The 15432-nt window shown below is 37.1% G+C and overlaps 1 protein-coding gene across 1 annotated transcript in view; it reads right to left on the bottom strand.

Moving 5' to 3' along the window:
• Positions 1-15432, bottom strand: part of MAP3K5 (mitogen-activated protein kinase kinase kinase 5) — a 292350-nt gene that overhangs the window by 49008 nt on the left and 227910 nt on the right. The window contains exons 17-19 of the mRNA XM_069077285.1: positions 11223-11359; positions 9770-9875; positions 3306-3463 (exon numbers count right to left, since the gene is read on the bottom strand). Of these exons, the coding sequence (XP_068933386.1) occupies positions 3306-3463; positions 9770-9875; positions 11223-11359 (401 nt within the window). The remainder of the gene's footprint in view (positions 1-3305; positions 3464-9769; positions 9876-11222; positions 11360-15432) is intronic.

Genomic DNA, 15432 nt, shown 5'->3' with positions numbered 1-15432 from the left:
TTAGTTCTACTATTAACTTGATTTGCATAAATTATTGTTTCTTTCTGTTTTTTCATCTACAAAATGTGGGTAATGGGGCTACAATAACTTAAATAAAAACACTAAAACACTGATAAATTCAAATGAGTTGAAATGACTAATCATGGTCCCAGAAAAAAGAGGAGAAAGTATTTAGATCCTCTTGGTTAATGAATGGTAGACAATGAGTATGGAATGATGCATATACTGTCAGACATGGAGGTTTTGTTGGTTGGGTCTTGCCTAAGTTGTCCTCTATTAAGAAGAGGGATTCAATGGTGAGGAGGTCAGATGTGGTATATATTGGGAAATAACTGGAAGGAATAAATAAAAGTTAAAGGGAGGAGGTGAATGGAAGTATTTTACTAAAGCGTCTCGAAGATCTTTTCTAGCTTCCACTGTCTATGAATATAAATATAAATTTCCACAAGATATACTACTCTCTAAGGTTGGAAAAATCCAAAGATTACTAAAAGTCACCATTAGATCAGACTATGCCCCATTAACTACATGCCATATTTTTCTTTCCACATGTCATATGAGATATGGAAAAATACACATGAAAATTTTCCCAAATGGGATAAATTTCCTAGTGGAATAGGATGTTAAATAATCAAAACCTCCATTTCTGTGAGACAGAATAACAATACATGGTTTTAGTTAAAAAACCTGGGACCCATGTACTTGGATGGGAAAAAATTACATACTTATTTAAATATAATTATTTTCCTTTGTAATTTCATGTATTTATCTTATGTATTTAAAAACATTATTGTGAGAAGGGGTCTATAGGCTTCATCAGACTATCACCATGGTACCAAAAAAGTTAAGAATTACTGACATGGTAGATCAAGCCATGGAGATGAGAAACCCTGGGTTCAAGTCCTGCTTCTGACTCATATAGTGTATATATGACCATGGATATGTCATTTAATTACTCAGTGTCCCTGATAATGTTCTTAAGACTACAGAAGAATTGTAGATCTATAACAATAAAGAAAGTTTCTACCCTAGGACTTGTCCCATACTGATGAAATCACAGGTATGACCACCTGCTGCCATGTACCTGTCCTGTCCCCCCTACCCCTACCCAAATCCACCTTTGAAGAAGAATAGTATAGAAGACATGGTGGAACTTTATGGCTCTGGAATTTTCCTCCCATTCATTTTATTTGGCAGGCTGAAGAACACAGGAAGAGTTCCTCCCTTAGCATAGCAATTTCCAAAGATCAAAGTAGGGGTGGTGGTGTTTATTAAAACTGGGCTAATCAGGTTTCTTCTTTCATGGTGAGGAGGGATGAAGGAAATTTTGTGGGTCCACTGTTTTGCACAGCCCTCCCTCACTTAAATCCAATTCACTTGCAAGTCATAGCATCACCTTCCTGATGTCATGGTCCTCTTTGAGAATGAAGGGCAAACCACAACTTGAACGATGAGCTCTTGCTTTATGTCCCAAAAGAGTTACTACTTGGGCCTTCTATGTCAGGCAGGATGTAGAAGTAGGGATAAGGGAACAGGAATTGAGGTTTCTTGTATTATATTATAGTTATAGATAATTATATTCTAATATAGCATATTAGAATATATAATTATACAATAATAATAATACTTAAAAAAACTCTGCCTTGTGACTATTGGTCAAGATGAATGATGATTTAAGCCAGACAAATAGGAGAAAATACTGGTTTTATTTATTTTATACCTAAAAATTTCCCAAAGGAATGGCTACTGAAATATTTTTGTAGGCTGAGTTCTTTTTTTTTGTTTGTTTGGTTTTTTGGGGGGGTAGGAGGAAGGCAGGGCAAAAAGTGACTTGCTCAAAGTCACGCAGCTAGTAAGTGTTAAGTGTCTGAATCTGGATTTGAACTCAGGTCCTCCTGACTCGAGGGCCAGTGCTCTATTCACTTCGACACCTAGTTGCCTCTTAATTAAGTTCTTTAGGCTTAGTTTTCAAGGGTACTTTACAGGTTATCCCTGTTCCCCAGAGAGATCAACTCACTTCCCTTGTATCAATCTATTATTCAAATTGCATTGCTAAAACGGATGTTAAGGGTATATATATATTTAATTCCATTTGAGAATCAAGAAAACTTAAGATATTATAATAATAGACAAAACTTATATATAGCTTTCAGATTTTATAATGTATTTTTTTTTTTACAAAAACCCCATGAGGCAGGTAATAAAATAAAATCACTTATGTTCACAGCATTTAAGCCATCTTTCAATGTGACAGACACAGTAAGCTGTGGAGATAGGACTCAAATTCAAGTCTTCCAACTCCAAAAATAGAGTTAACTCTCCTGAATCTAAGAGTAGTACACTATCTAAAAAAATCACACTATCTCTGGAATGCTTCAGTGTCTTGTTTAAGGATACATGTATTGATAACAGCAGAAGGAATCAGTTTTAAGACTTGTATTACACACACGCACACACACACATATGCAATCTGTTTGCTAGGTCTCAGACAAAAATGGAACACATGTTTTCTCCATGATATGGACTGAATTATCAAAATGCTCTCTCCAGATTTTAATTCAGACCAAGAGAAAATGCAGCTCACTTTAACTTTAACTGAACAGTCTGATTATCCAGATAATTTTATAGGTAGAGTGGGAAAGGTGGTGAATTGGGAATTAAGTCACCTGGATTTGAATCCTGGGTCTAATGCTAATTAGCGTGACCTGGTCAAGGTAACTAATCCCTCCAAAGCTCATCTTTCCAAGATGACACAGTAAGCTGTGAATTAGAAAGATTACACCTCCCAAGTAGATATTATGACGCATGTGAACTTTGCAAATTTTAAAATTAAACATATATGTTACTTATGATTACTGACTATAATGGTTATTAGATTCTCTAACAGAATAAAAGGCATAGTAGAGGGAGCAGAAGAAATCTCAATGGCTCCACTTAATTATTTGGCAGCAACCATGGTAATAGTTCTAGTAAATTTGGCAAATGAAATCATAATTTAAATGAGCTCCTTTTTAAAATTTTCTGTAGATTTGATTTATCCATACTAACACTAACTCTCATACCATACACACTAGTGAGTGACCTATAACTATATCCTTCTCCAAATGTGTATTAATATGTTGTTAAACTAAGGTTTCAATATTACCTCATCCAATGAGATCTTAAAACATATAATTCCAAAACCTGCAAAATTTCTGACAATGCACATATATGCATATACCTATAATATCTGACCATCAATTTTTATGCATATGACAGTTTAAAGAGGACATTACATGAAATAAGGCATCAAAGAAAAATCTGACCTTGAACATAGCTGCTTGAGGTTCTCCCAATTCATAAAATGGTGGTTTTCCTGTGGCCATTTCAATGATTGTGCAGCCCAAAGACCATATGTCTGCTGCTTTTCCATATCCTCTTGGTCCTTTATCTATTATTTCTGGTGCCATATACTGAAGAGTACCTGGAAATAGTTCAAATACATTTTCTACTGATTTCTAATGAATTTATTTCTACAATGGCAAAATAATTTGTAAAATGTGCTTTGAGTGTTAGTTTTCACTTTTGCTAGTTTCTACCTTCCTGCAGTGGAGAAAAAGGGACTTACAATAGTACTATTTCTTTTTAAAAAAATCTATTTATCAAGGGAATAAAGATGGGTGATCAACATTATCTGCTGACAATGACATGCTCTCCCATTTTCCAGACAGTGCCAAGTGGGACACCAACATGTTAAGTGATTTTCCCCAAAGTCTAGTAATTTGTCAGAAGCACAATAAAGAATAGGACTTTTGTTTCTTTCCTCTTTCTGTAAGAGTCATGCTCCATGCTTTACTCAGATAATCTATGATGGGCAAAGACTTCTAAGATGCCATCCTCAATTTCAAATTCTGAACTTGTTGCTACACAAGCTATTTCAATATTTTCTGTTTCTTGACCAAGGTGAAGGACTTTTCACAATCTGAACACCTATCATCAATTTTTTTTATGAATCATGTTGAACCATTACCCATTAGTGTAAAAAGACAAAACAAAACATCTCCAAGATATTAAAGGAATTTCTCTAAGTTTACACCTTTAAGACCCATGAATTAATTACTAATAAAACTATCAGCTTCCTACAATAATCAAAGCTCAATTACTACAACAAATGTCAACTTGCAATCTTATCCTCCAAAACCCATTTTTAGGGGACTATCACTTAATCAATCAATACTCAAGCAATGGACTTATATTTTCTCAATTTAAATGAGCAAAAAACTAAGGAAAGAACTTGCATGATCTTTGACCCACATGAGGGTCCTGACTTTCCCCAAAGATTCACATAAATGTAATAGGAGACAAGCAAAATTAGACTTTTCCTTCATTTCTAACTAAAGAAAAGAACCCAAGTGACAGCCCTGATGAATTATCTAGGTCCCTATATTCAACCAGATGGTGCTACAAGGGACCAAAGGTTGATGCTCACTCTCTCCCTTTCATTTTCTACGGACCCAGACAGAATGAATGAGCTGGATTTAAACTGTATTAATGTTGAGCAATTATAGAATTTGTTAGTCAGTAAACATTTATTCAGTACCTATTAGGTGCCAGTTACTGGGCTAAGCACTAGAGATACAATGAAAAGTAAAAACAGTTTTTGCTTTCAAGGAGCGCCCAGTCCAAAGGGGCAAACAATATGTAAAAATGTACACACAAGATACAGACAGAATGAAACAGAGATGCTGAAGAGAAGAGCACATTCTGGAATAAGGGGGATTGGGAAAGGGACTTGAAAGAAGTTAGGAAAGTCAGGAGGAAGAAATAAAGAAGGAGAGCGCCTTAGGCTTGGGGGATGGCCAGTGAAAATGGCAAGGGATGGAGTGTCTTGTTTGAGGAACAGCAAGGAGGCTAGTGTCACTGGATTGCATAATACATGGAGGTCGGGGTAGGGAGTAAGGGATATGAGCACTGGAAAGATGGGACGTGGGGAATAAACCGTGAAGGTTTTGAACATCAGATTTTATATTTGATCCTGGAGGTGGACCGCCCAGCTTGGCACTCCTGCATCAATTATGAGAAAAGCAGAATTGTAGTAGCTCAAAAGAAACGGGAGATGTACAAATTTAGAGACATTTCCATTCCAAATGTTCCTGTGGACTATTTGTGCCCAACCTGTGGTAGAGCCTTCCTAGCTTGTATTGATCTGATAAGCCACAGTCAGACACACTGTACCCTGACTCCAACATGGTGATGTCATTTTGGTCTTTTTCAAGAATGAAAGACAACCATCTTACTAGTAATAGTTCAGGAATGAAGAGATGAGGTCCTGACCCAGGGTGGTGACAATGTCAGAGGAGGGAAGGAAGAGTAAGAAAGACATGCTATGAAGAAAATTGATGGGACTTGGCAATAGATTGAATATGGGAGGAGGGTGAGAGAGAGAGTAGAGAGTCACAGATGATACATAGGTTTCAAACCTGGATGACTAGGAGAACAGTGGTACCCTAGATAGTAATAGGAAGTTATGAAAAGGGGAAGAATTTTTTCTAAAAGTTAACGAGTTCAGTTTTGGACATACTGAGTGTAAGATGTCTACACACAAAGAGGCAAAAGACAGTCTTTGACCTACAACAGGCAAATAAATATATACAAAGCGGTTAGAATGATCTCACTTAACTGGGCCCCTCATGCAACTTCCAATAAATCTTTTTCTGTCTATGACTTCTTGCTCTCTTTTGATATGGTTCTGTTCATAATATTCCACCATCCTCCTCTCTTAGTCATTTTATGATAACTAAAATGGACTGCCATTTCCTGTTGAATTTAGCAGGGAGAGAAAAGGAAAAGCCTGATGGCATGTTAGACCTTTGTGTCATTACCAACAAAGACCTCATCTTTACATTTTTAGACATTCACATTTACTCAAGAGTGATTGATCAGACTCTAGGAAACAAGATTCATGTCAACTGTACCCACAAGAGACCAATTTAGAAACCAGATGCCAACGTACTCATTTAAGACTGCCAAAAAATCATTCCATTTATACTGGGGAATAGAATTAGTTATCAGAGTTTTTCTTGGAGAACATGGAAAAACTGAGCAAAGAGAGTTGGATGTTACCAGATATTTCATTTAGGCTTTGGTAGAGCCTAAAAATTTATGTTTGTACCATTATATTCTTTTCTGGGGTACTGAATGTTACTGCCAGTCTGGTACAGTGAGTTTCTCTCTAACTTTGACAATGCTATATATAAACTTTGGTCCATTTTAAGCTATGCTTTTTTTTTTTCTAGATTTTTCAGACCATCCTTTTGCTTCTTGTCATTCATTCAAAACAACCATTGTTCCATTGGTAAATGCTGGATCTGGATTCAGAAACCTGGGTTTGAATCTCACCTACCTCTGTTACTTCCTACTCCTTTGATGTTGGATTAGTCTGCTCTCCTTCTGGGAACTAGGTTCTCTTCTATAATAAGAAGGGGTAGGACAAAGATTGCTTGTAGCTCTAAATCCTATGATTTATTAGGTACCTAATATTTATAAAGCTCTAATTTTTGTGAATTCAATTTCTGCTCACTTTCCCCCATCAAGCTGATTGTATTAAGTTATTCTCCTTGGCAGCCTTCTGTATCTAGCAGGTTATCTGTGTTACACCTTGGTAATGGAATCTCTCTTTTTAGGCATTCTGATACATTTTTAAAAATCATGGTCCCAGATTTGCTGGTAAGAAGTGTGTTCACGGTGGGGTTTTGTTCCACAAGTTTTATGAGTGTTGGCAAGATTTCAAATGTTTGATGCCAAGGTATGAATGTATAGAGATAAAGAAGGAAAAAATCGCAAACTTTTAAAATCTTAAATTGTTGTAATTGAACAGACGCATGTTATGAATGAAATTTTCCCCCTCCCCCCACCCTGGGATAAAAGAATACTCCAATTTGGAGGAGTGTGTATGAGTATGAATAAAAACCTGAAAGTAATATTATTTTTGTTGTTGGGTCATTTTTCAGTCATTTCTGACTCTGTGACTGCAATTGGGGTTTTCTTGACAAATGTACTGGAGTGGTTTGCCACTTTCTTCTCTAGCTCATTTTACAGATGAGGGACTGAGGCAAAGAAGGTTAAGAGACTTGTTCAGGATCACACAGCTAGTCTAAGGCTGGATTTTAACTCACAAAGAAGAATCTTCCTGATTCCAGGCCTGGCACTCTATCCACTGTGCCACCTAGCTGCCCAATATTTTCTATATTATAGTAACATCAATTAAAATAATATTATATATTGTATTATATTAATATTGTTATATAACATAAATGTTAATTATGATATTTAATATTACTTTCAGGTTTTTATTTATGTTCCTCACTTCATATATAATCTCCATACATATATGTGTGTATATATATATGTATATATATATATATTCTAATAGAATACACTAATACAGGGAAGAAGAATTTGTTAGTGTTTTTCTTTTGTTTATAAAAGCTGGGAGAATGTCATTTTAAAAAACCACTCAGAAACTCTTTAGCCCTGCCTGCATCACTACATTTTATTAGGAACAAAGTGCCTTTAAAACAACTGAAATCCCTTTCAAGATACAGAAGCATGTCTTTTTCCTGACCTTCATCATCCACTAAGACCCTGGAGGATTGCAAGTCCTGGATGACTGGGTTAAATTTTAAAAGTTTACTTTTAAGGAATTAAAAAACCCAACTATTTTGTTTACATTTTATTAATGGATTTTTGTTATGTTTGTCCAGTGAAAGTGATTTTTTTTTTACTGCATTGTAAGTGTAACTAGAAGGAAATTTCAACCATGTAACTAACCATCAGGAAGGTTATGAATTTTTTATTAATCTATCTAAATTCATATCATGAGGTTAGTATAAAGTTGTATCGCTGTACACATGTCACTGAAGTCCTAACATTAGCATGGAAAGTAACTCAAGGGGTCTCAAAACCCTTCGCAGAAGAACACAAGTTCTCATTTGTCTCAATTGCTGGACTTGAATACAGTTCTGATGAAATAACGGCATACCTGTTTTTTAAGGATCAACTTAACAAAATTAAGAAAAGTTCATTCTAGATGCCCATCACATGCTGATTTTCCTTCTTTTTTTTCTTTTTGGTCAGAGGAACTCACAAGAACCCTACTTTGGCAAAGAGGAGTTGCTATTTGCATCCACAGAAGTGGTGCATTGGTATGAACCAATGAAATAGTTTATTTCTCAAGTACTGAGGTAAATATATGTTAACATCTATGATCTGAAAAATGAGATATTTTTCTTTTTTGGTACATAAACATTAAAGTGTTTGAAAGGTGCATAAAGAAAAAAACCCCCACCAATTGACTGACCATTGTGCTTTATAGAGACTATAAGTTCCTTGAGGGCAAATTTATTCTTAATAGCCTTTGTACCTAGCACTGTCTGCTATATGGTTAGTTAGCTCCTAATAAATGTATGTTGAATTCTGCATGTAAGTGCGAGTTAGCCTACGTTAGCTAAGTTGACTTTTAATATGAAAGACAATCCATTACCCCATGGGTGTTTTTCTGTTTCCAAATCCCAACCATAATTGATCACAGACCACAGATTGTCCTGTTTTTTTTTTTTTTTAATTCCTTACCTGTTCGTTTTGCTTTTGGAGGCTTTGTCTTCCCTCCTACCTTCTATGACTAAGTTAGAGATGGCTCCTTTCCCTGCATTGCCTCATCTCAGGAAAGCTGCCCTCCTGTACCCAGCCCAATACCCTCCTCCCCTATCTCTTTTTGAATTTGTGAGTCATTTCCTCTTTTTGAATTAAAGGCAGACAGAGTTATTTGTGTGGTGGGATAGAGAATGAGAGCCACAGGGAGTAAACAAAACTATGAAAAAGGCAACTGTAATAATAAAAATGGGAAGTGATTAATGCATGAGTAAGAAGCTTAGCAGAGGGGCAGGGTGAAGGAAAAGAGCCTTTTGGTTGCTTTAAAAGTGGTTATAGGTGAATGGAGAGATCAAAAGATTTCCCAAAAAGAAATGAGTGGCAAAGATGACTAGAGGTTTTGACCTCAGGAGCAGAGGGCTAAGTCATTGGAACGGAGAATGAGGAGAGGGCTTCTTTTTCCTTAGGGCCCTCATTGATGGCTTGTTCAATTCCTTTTTCTAAGATAGGTTATATAATTATTCTATTTTCTCTTCTGTTAATCTGGGCAATTGATATTTTTGTAAATATTTAACCATTTTACTGGCATGTAATTGAGCAAAACAGCTTCTAATTATTATTTTCATTTCATCTTCATTGGTAGTGCATTTACCCTTTTTATTTTTGATACTGGCAGTTTGGTTTTCTTCTGTTTTTTTCTTTTGTTAAAATAATCAAAGTTTAAAATTTAGCTCAGTCCTTCAGGATTTCCAATCCTCCAGGGCATTGGTAGATGATGAAGGTCAGGGAAGAGCTAGGCTTCAGGCTCTTGAAAGGGATTTCAGTTCTGTTTAAAAGCTCTTTATTCCTAATAAAATGGGGTGATGCAGGGCTAAAGAGTTTGTGTTTGTTTTTTGGTTTATGTATTTTATTGATCTTTTCATAATACCAACTCCTGATTTTATTTATTGGAGGGCTTCTTTCCACAGAAGTAGCAAATTCTTTTTAAATTGTCATTTTGCAAATCCATTTTAGAAGCTGCCAAATGCAATATATATATGGGTTCACAGACACAATTTATGAAAGCTGTAGTATACTTATCATCAATCTTTTCTTACAAATACCTGCACCCTAATTTGAAAAAAAAAATACCACAACATACCGGTGAAAGTTTCAGTACATGGATTTATGCCAGCAAGCCTCTTTGATGTGCCGAAATCAGAGATCTTTAGAACACCACTATATGTGTTGATCAACACATTGTCACCCTATAGAACAGAGGATTTTAATTCAACATTAAGTTACATACAAATGAAAGGTTCCCAAATAATACTACAGGAAGTGCTGTAAAAAATGGGGACTTAGTTTTCTAATACAGAAGTAGTCAGGCACTTGTACTTTTAAAAAAATGTTTAGAGGCAAAATAGAGTAATGGACAGAATACCAGATTTGTAGTTAGGAAGATGTAGGACAAAACCCTACACATACAAGCTGATTGCTTATGGACAAACAGCTTAACTCACGATCCCTGAATTTTTTCCCCTATGAAATGTGAATAAGAATACTTACAGGACCTACTTCATAGGATTATTATGAGAACCAAATGATATAATGTATGTAAAGGGCTATGCAAACCTTAAAGTGATATAAAAATGTGTTATTGCCATTAATTAGGTCTAATAGTAAATCTATCTGATTATATATGTGTGTATACATACACATTAGCATGATTATTTCTGCTCTCTCATCCTTTTAGGTTGCTGAACTTCCTTTCTATATCTGGCTACCACCTGAGAGAGAAAAGGGTTCTCTCTTCTGTTATTTTGAATTTACCGTCATATCTAAGACAATCCTTCATACTTTTCAGACTTCTGATCAATGAAGTCTGAGCAATGCAATGATAAACCACCAATCCAGAGGACTGAAGATGAAATAGACTGCTCATCTATCTTCTGCCAGAGAAGTGATAGGCTTAAAATGCAGAATGAGTCAGACATTTTGGTTGTGGGCAATGCTGGAATTTGTTTTCCTGGACTATATATATATCTGTTATGAGGATTTTAAAAACTGTTCAGTAGGGGATGCAGTGAGGAGAGATAATAAACAGTCACAAAAAATAAATAGCTAGATGAGAAAAGACATTCTTTCACTAACATTCTCTTCTAATGTCTCCCTGGGGTATGGAGATGGCTCTGATTTCTCATCTATGCCACTGAAACACAAGCTATGGTACTTTTGACTCAGTGGGAAATGCTTGACAATAAGGCTGTATTTGGGTTATCCAAGGACTAGTCCAGTGAAATTCAGGAAGATACTGCCAAGTTGTGCTATAGGGTGACAAAATGTTTGGACCTAGAAACTCTTGAAGACCATATACTCCAGTTGTTGTGGGGGTAGAATTCTTGAAACTATAGATATTGAAATTATTATATGTTTCATTGTATATTTATAATGTAAATTATATAACATATAATATAAATATATTATTATGTTTTATTTATTCAACCTTATAGTTTAAGGTTGACCATAAAAAAGGGATCAGAAGTCCTTTTTTAACCATAAAAGAGCTATTTTATCCAAATAGCTTGTGGAAAAGAAAAACAGCAGAATCTTACCTTTATATCCCTATGTACAATCTGATTATCATGGAGGTATTTTAATCCTTCTAGAATTTGCTTTGTATAAAAGCCAATAGTTTGCTCATTATCTTTTAAGGGACCCCATTTTGACCGAAGAAGAGCAGAAAGGCTTCCTGGAGTGTGAGTGGAGAAAAAAGTTCATGAGAAAAAATATTTAATAAGTTGTCTTCAAAGCTCAATTAGCGTATGTTTCAGTTCAACAGATGGTAAGCGCTTGTTGTGGATGTATCATTGTACTTGGTGCTACAAATTAAAAAATGACATGGTCCTTGCTCTCATGGAACTCATATTCTACTAGCTCTTTCTGATTCCACAGTCATTAAATCCTCCACAGCATTAGGTATTATTATTATCTGTGTCTTGATTGGGGGGGAGGGTAGAGGAAAAGTGGGAGACTGGGTAAAGAGAAAGGCTGTGACATTTTCAGATCTTTACTTTAGAAATGTTAATTTTGTAACCATGTATATAGGGCAAATTGGAACTGGAAGAAATTAGAGGCAGAGAGACTAATAAAGAGGTGAATAAAGGATATGGTGGGGGCTTGGACTAGGATGGTTGTATAATGCGAATGGAGACAAGGGGATGTATGCAAGAGAGGTTCTAGAAAGAAAATTGGTAAGACTTGGCCATGGTTTGGCCAATATGATTCTGAAGTTGTAAATCTGGTTGTCTAGAAGGATGGTGGTATGGTGTTCTCATACATGCAGGGAAGTCAGAAGGGCAGTAGCTTGGTGGAGAAAGATAATGAGTTGTTTTGGATATATTAAGTTTGAGGTGCCTATAGGGATACCCAATTGGAAATTTCCAATAGGCAGTTAGTGATATAGGACTGAAGTTCAGGAGAGAAGCTAGACAGAGTTATATATATATATATATATGCATATATATATATACATATATAGATCTGGGAGTAATCATAAAGATGATCATTGCACCTATGGCAACTGATGAATTCACTAATAGATGAGTGAAAAGAGGAGCACAATGGATAGAGTGTCAGTGGACATAGAAAGATATATGGGAGTGGTGGATATGAAACCAGTTGCTTGGGTGAATAGTTGTATCCTTAACAGAAATAGAGATATTTAGAGGAGGGAAGGGTTTTGGGAGAAACATGGTAAGTTTCACTTTTGAGATGCCAGTGGATCATCTGGGTGATGATGTCTAATAGGCAGCTGGTCACGTAGTGTTAGAATGGAAGAGAGAGATTAGATGTTTGATATTAGATATTAGATTTCTGAGATCTGTAGAATGAATTAAGGAATGAATTAGTGAATGAACGAAAAAGCATTTAGTAAACACTTACTATGTGCCAAGCATTGGGGATACAAATAGTAAACTGAGGTGGCACCTTCTCTCAGGGAACTCACATTCTAATTAGGGCACATGACACATATATGCAGAGAGATGTTAACTGAAGCCAGAAAAGAAAGTAGTAAAGTGGAGGGTATAGAGAAAGAAGAGAAGAAGGCCCAGGATAGTCTTGGAGGACACACATATGGATGAAAGGTAGATGAATGATGATCAAGTGAAGGAACTGTCAAAGAGAGGAGCAGAATCAAGAAAGATATGAAGGAAACCAAGAGAGGAAAGCATTCAGGAAGAGGAGATGGTTAGTGATAGCCAAAGCTGCAGAGGGGCAAAGGAAGTTGAAGACTGAGAAAAGACTACAAGATTTAGAAGTTAAGCCATTGGTGGTAACCGTTTAGAGAACGGTTTCATTGGGTGGTGAGGTCAGAAGGCAGATTGTAATGGCTGTGTATGTATGGCGGGGGGGAGGGGGAGGGCGGGGTAGTGGTTGAGGGGAGAGGAAATGAAAGCAGCAAGAGCAGACCAATTTTTCTAGGAGCTTGGCAATGAAAAGAAGGAAGATACAGGAAAAAGCCATGGGGGGATGACGGGGTTACCTGAAGGTTTTAAGATTAGAGAAGATCTAGATATGCTTGTAAGCAGTAGGAAAGTAGCTAATAAGTCTAAACAAATTATAGATGAAAGTGGTGAAAGAAATTATTTTGAAAGAAAGTCAAGATCCTAGAAGATAGAAGGAACAATGGGGTCAAGTGCCCAAGTAAAGAGTCTGGCAACAAGGGCCACCTCTGCCTCAGTGACTGAAACAAAGGAGTAGAGGAGAAGGATAGAAAATATGGAGGTTCGTCCAGTCTAACTCCTTCATTTTATGGACAAGGAAAATGAAGGTCTTGGGGGGTGGGATAAGGGGAAGGCTGTCATATGCCCAAGGTCTCATAGGTAGTGTCTGAGCTGGACTAGAACCTGTTCTCTAACTCTAAATCCACTGTTCTTTCTACTGCACTGCAATTTTAGGGTAAGAGGGTGTGGAGATGCAGGCATTTATGAAAGATGGGTTTGATTCTCTTAGTGAAACAGGAATCAGGGGCATCTCTTGAGAGGTGGAACTTAAAAGAGTTTAGAACTACTATGAGGAATGTGATAGTCAACACAAGGATGAATTCAGATTTTTACAAAAATATAGATTTATACAACACAGGATGTAGGGCAGCAGTGATAACCCAGATGATGTGGGATGCTTCAATTTGTAGTGAGCACAGTCAACATGGTTGAGGGACTTCTTTGAATATGCAACAGCTAAGAAGTTGGCACAGGATAGAGTAGGAAGGAAGACTGCATGGCATAAATAGCAGGAGAACAAGGAGGGAAGGCATTCAATGGTAGAGAATAGAATTAAAAAGGTTAATTATATTGGGGTAGCTAAGTGGCATAGTGAATAGAGCACTGGCCCTGGAGTCAGGAGAACCTGAGTTCATATCTGGTCTCAGATATTTAACACTTCCTAGCTGTGTGACCTTAGGCAAGTCACTTAACCTCAATTGTCCTGACTTCCACCCTCCAAAAAGGCAAAAAAAGGTTAATTATAGGGTCAAAATTATGAGTGGAAAGAGATGTGGCCAGAGCAGGAGTCTGAGAAAACAGGGAGGAATGGGGGAATTAGGGATTATAATGGTGACAAAGAATAGGTCTGAGATGAGTGAGGCAAAGGGGGAGATGGAAGGACAAGAGATTATCATCAGACTGCAGAAATTTAGAGTACAAGATTATGGACATAACACATTTACAGATGATGGTGATATATAAAGTATGAACTTGGTTACTTGGTGAAATTACCTAGTTAACTGATGAAATCACTAACAGATGGGTATGTAGAGTGAAGAAAGGAGTAAGCACAAAGGACAGAACCTTGGTGAATATGCAGATGGACATACCTGGAATTAGGAAGACTAATCTTCCTGAGTTCAAATACGGCCTCAGACACTTACTAACTGTGTGAACCTGGGCAAATCACTTAACCCTTATTTGCCTCAGTTCCCCATTTATAAAATGGGAACACAGCAGAGAAGGAAATGGAAAACCACTCCAGTATCTTTGCCAAGAAACCCCAAATGGGGTCACAAAGAGCTGGGAATGACTGAAATGACTGAACAACTACAACAAAGGATATGCAGTGGTGATGGGAGTGATGGATATGAACCAAGTTACCTGTGGGAATGGTGATACTCCTAATAGAAATATAGATATTTAGAGGAAGGAAGAGTTTTGGGGGGGAGATGATAAGTTCCACCCATCTCCTCTTCCTGAATGCTTTTCTTTCTTGGTTTGGCTAATGTCTTTGTTCTGGTTCTCTTCCGACCTCTGACTGCTCCTTCACTTGATCATTATCCATCTACCTTTCTTTTCTTTTTTTTTAAAGCAATCTGGGTTAAGTAACTTGCTCAAGGTTACATGGCCAGTTATTTCTGGGTGTGGTGCTGAGTATCTGAGCCCGTATCTGATCCAGGTCATCCCGACACTGGAGCCGGCACTCTTACTCGCTGAGGCACCTGGCCGCCCCTAAGCAATTGGAGTTAAGTGACTTGCTCAAGGTTACACGGCCAGGTGTTTCTGGGTGGGTGCTAAGTGTCTGAGCCCGGGATTCGATCTCCAGGTCTTCTCGACACTGGAGCTGGTGCTCTTACTCGCTGAGCCACCTGGCCGCCCCTTATCCATCTACCTTTCATACATATGTATGTCCTCCAAGATATACTGGGTCTTCGCTTCTTTCTTGATACTCCTTCCTACTCTCTCTCCAATATCCCTGTTGGCAAATTAGATGGGGTGAAGATGAAGGGCATGGGAATGAAGGAAGCTGATCATCTGGGAATGCAGGATGCTT

This window comes from Petaurus breviceps, unplaced genomic scaffold (genome assembly GCF_028583685.1).
Source record: "Petaurus breviceps papuanus isolate PSGF00001 unplaced genomic scaffold, PetGlider_PUasm1.0 90977, whole genome shotgun sequence".
NCBI classification, from domain to species: Eukaryota; Metazoa; Chordata; class Mammalia; order Diprotodontia; family Petauridae; genus Petaurus; species Petaurus breviceps.
This window is presented reverse-complemented; position numbering and strand designations above follow the sequence as displayed.